This window comes from Penaeus vannamei, chromosome 22, assembly GCF_042767895.1.
Source record: "Penaeus vannamei isolate JL-2024 chromosome 22, ASM4276789v1, whole genome shotgun sequence".
Classification (NCBI taxonomy): domain Eukaryota; kingdom Metazoa; phylum Arthropoda; class Malacostraca; order Decapoda; family Penaeidae; genus Penaeus; species Penaeus vannamei.
Genome location: NC_091570.1, coordinates 31566761 through 31570062, shown reverse-complemented (window position 1 = coordinate 31570062; position 3302 = coordinate 31566761). Strand labels below are relative to the sequence as shown.

General features: G+C 37.5%; 1 protein-coding gene across 1 annotated transcript; it reads left to right on the top strand.

Moving 5' to 3' along the window:
- The first annotated feature begins 1471 nt into the window (after positions 1–1471).
- Positions 1472–2976, top strand: LOC113810465 (pupal cuticle protein 36-like). The gene is made up of 2 exons (XM_070136839.1): positions 1472–1491; positions 1762–2976. Exons 1-2 carry the CDS (start codon positions 1480–1482, stop codon positions 2857–2859), a joined length of 1110 nt encoding a protein of 369 aa, XP_069992940.1. The 5' UTR covers positions 1472–1479; the 3' UTR covers positions 2860–2976.
- The last annotated feature ends 326 nt before the right edge of the window (positions 2977–3302 follow it).

Sequence of the window (3302 nt, the reverse complement as noted above, 5' to 3'; positions counted from 1 at the left end):
TTTTATCAAAGATAATTCTACTTAATGCTGTTGCTGAAGATTATCATTATCTATTTTACAATAATAATTATCCATACCGTTCTCGTTATTGTTATTATCATGATGTCATTATTATCATTACTACTGCTAAATATATTATTGGTATTATTATTACCATCATCATTATTATTGTTATCATCATCATTACCATAATTGTTAAAATTTTGTCTAGCATGATTCTTATTACTATTATTAATTTTGTAATCATTATTATCCTTACTACTATTGTCACTATTATTTTGTTATCATTCCTGATACTCCCATTTTTGTCGATATTTTATTATAATTCATACAAACAATTTTCCTAGTGTCATAAACATTAACCTCATATTTTTTTTTTTACTATTATCATAATTACTGTTGGAGTATAATTAGCAGCAACAGTAATAGCCATAATAGTAATATCGATTGTAGTATCTGTGCAATAATTGTAACACTATCATTAGATGATTTCAATATAAGTAAAAATGTCAATATTTTTGTTCGTATAGTCAACATCATTGACCATTCTAATTATAGATGGCCTCATAATTATAGTTATAATATTGATAATAACAGCTTTAATAGTAATAGCAATAGCAGTCGATAAATATTAGTAGATATATTTATAATGTTATTCCTATAATGAACACTAAATTTTATACAGCATGAAAAAAAAAACTGAATATAATACGATATTACTCTAAATTCAGTTCATAATATAGACTACCTAATCCTGTGCCCCAATTTATGACTAATCTTGCTCATTGTGAATATTCTACCTCATTTAAAAAAACACACACATAATACAAATCACAGACATATAACCAAATACACAATACACAAATACACACACAAACAAACAACATATATAAACACACATGTGAATATTTGTCCATGTATATACAAATATATATATATATATATATATATATATATATATATATATATATATAGATAGATAGAGAGAGAGAGAGAGAGAGAGAGAGAGAGAGAGAGAGAGAGAGAGAGAGATAGAGAGAGAGATAGAAATAGAGAGAGAGTTAGATAGATAGATAGATAGATAGATAGATAGAGAGAGAGAGAGAACGAGAGAGAGAGAGGCAGAGAGAGAGAGAGTGAGAGAGAGAGAGAGAGAGAGAGAGAGAGAGAGAGAGAGAGAGAGAGAGAGAGAGAGAGAGAGAGAGAGAGAGAGAGAGATAAATGTACATATATACATATTTACATAAATATTTATTTACATGTGTTTGTGGGGAGTGGGGGGAAATTTTGAGAGTAAATAAACTAAGAAATGTATTTCCTTCAAGTATCTACAGCGCAACGGGATAAAGGAAATAAAATACAACAATTAAACAAGCAACTGTGATTACGAAAAATGGGGTCACTGGGAGTGCGAGAGGAAAGAGAGTGAATGGAAGTATATAAGGAGGAGCTTGACTGGACGAGCCAGCATCTTCCACCATGAAGCTCTTGGTGAGTAGTACTTCCTGTTCCGCTCCCTTAAATAAGAGGGATGTAGTGATATTTAAGTTTATTTACTTCATATAAGCCTGTTCTATAAACATGATCATATGAGCATACTCAGGCATACATACTTTCAGTTACAAAGTGACATAAACACCCAAATATTAAGACACTTACGCATATATATTCAGACAAACAGAGGGTATGTAATGCGAAAATAATGCAAAATTGAAATAGTGCCCTTGCAAAATAATATCCACGCCCCTTTTATTTTTACAGGTTCTCTCGGCACTCGTGGTCGCAACTTACGCGGCACCTCAGGGCTACAATTTGGCCTCGCCATCAGGAGGTGGATTCTCCCATGGTGGAGGTCACTCATCTGGAAGTGGCATTTCCGGTGGAGGATTCTCAAGTGGCGGTGGAATCTCTGGTGGAGGATTCTCCAGTGGTGGTGGAATCTCTGGTGGAGGATTCTCAAGTGGTGGTGGAATCTCTGGTGGAGGATTCTCCAGTGGCGGTGGAATCTCTGGTGGAGGATTCTCAAGTGGTGGTGGAACCTCTGGTGGAGGATTCTCAAGTGGCGGTGGAATCTCTGACGGAGGATTCTCCGGTGGAAGCAGCGGTGGATTTGGTGGTGGATCTGGAGGTTCCGCTGGTGGGTGTCGTGATGGAGAGATCCTGCATGTGGATGGATCCTGCGTTGTTCCTGTAATCACCAGAAATGTGTTTGTGTATGATGCTCCTGAACAATCTCAGCAGCCAAGCGGTCCACCACCAAGTGTCCCACCACCAAGAGTTGACCATAACGTTCTGTTCGTGCGTCTTCCTGAAGGAGGAGCAGGTCCTGAACCCATCATTGTTCCTCCTCCAAGGCAAGAGAACATCGTGTATGTCCTGAACAAGAACGACGGAGCAGGAGGCCAGCGAGTAATCGAGGTTACTGCTCCTCCAGCTACCAATCCCGAGGTGTACTTTGTCAACTACGAAGAGGGAGAGAACCCAACTCTTCCTATTGGTGTGGATCTTGAGACTGCTCTCAACGCTGCCGCAAGTGCTGGCGGTCAAGTGATCGGAGGCGCTGGAGGAGCAGGTGGCTTTGGAGGCGATGGAGGATTTGGCGGTAGTGGAGCAGGTGGTTTTGGAGGAGATGGAGGATTTGGCGGTAGTGGAGCAGGTGGTTTTGGAGGAGATGGAGGATTTGGGGGTAGTGGAGGTGGAAGTGGAGGATTCGGCGGTGCAGGTGGGGTAAGTGGAGGTTTCGGTGGCGTAAGTGGAGGAAGCGGAGGCTTTGGCGGAAGTGGAGCAGGAGTTAGCGGCGGATTTGGAGGAAGTGGAAGCAGTGCTGGTACTCCATCCACTTTATATTCTGGTCCTTAAACATCAAAAAAGAAATAATTTCAACTTGCCAAGTATTGACCTTTATGCCAATATGGTTAGTTAATATTTTATTACTATTGTTTATGTTTTTTTACCAAATATATATGAAAAAGTTTATACTTGTTTCTTTGTTTCTAAAATATATGCATAGATAAATACACGCATATCTTAGGAATTAATACTCAACGAATATGTAGCTGTAAAATGTTTTCTGTAGATTAGTAACAACCGACTTAACACAAAGAAAATTTATGACAGAGAGAAAAGGAAGGACGACTTTTATGTGCCTGACATAACATATGTTATTAAATAATTACTAAATAAGATACAAATACTTAATTATCATAATAATAAAAAGGAAATAAAAAAGACAAAAAAAAAGGAGAGAAGGAAAAAAAGTCTGAGATCACCAATATTTATCTATCTTGTCAAAAAAATTAATT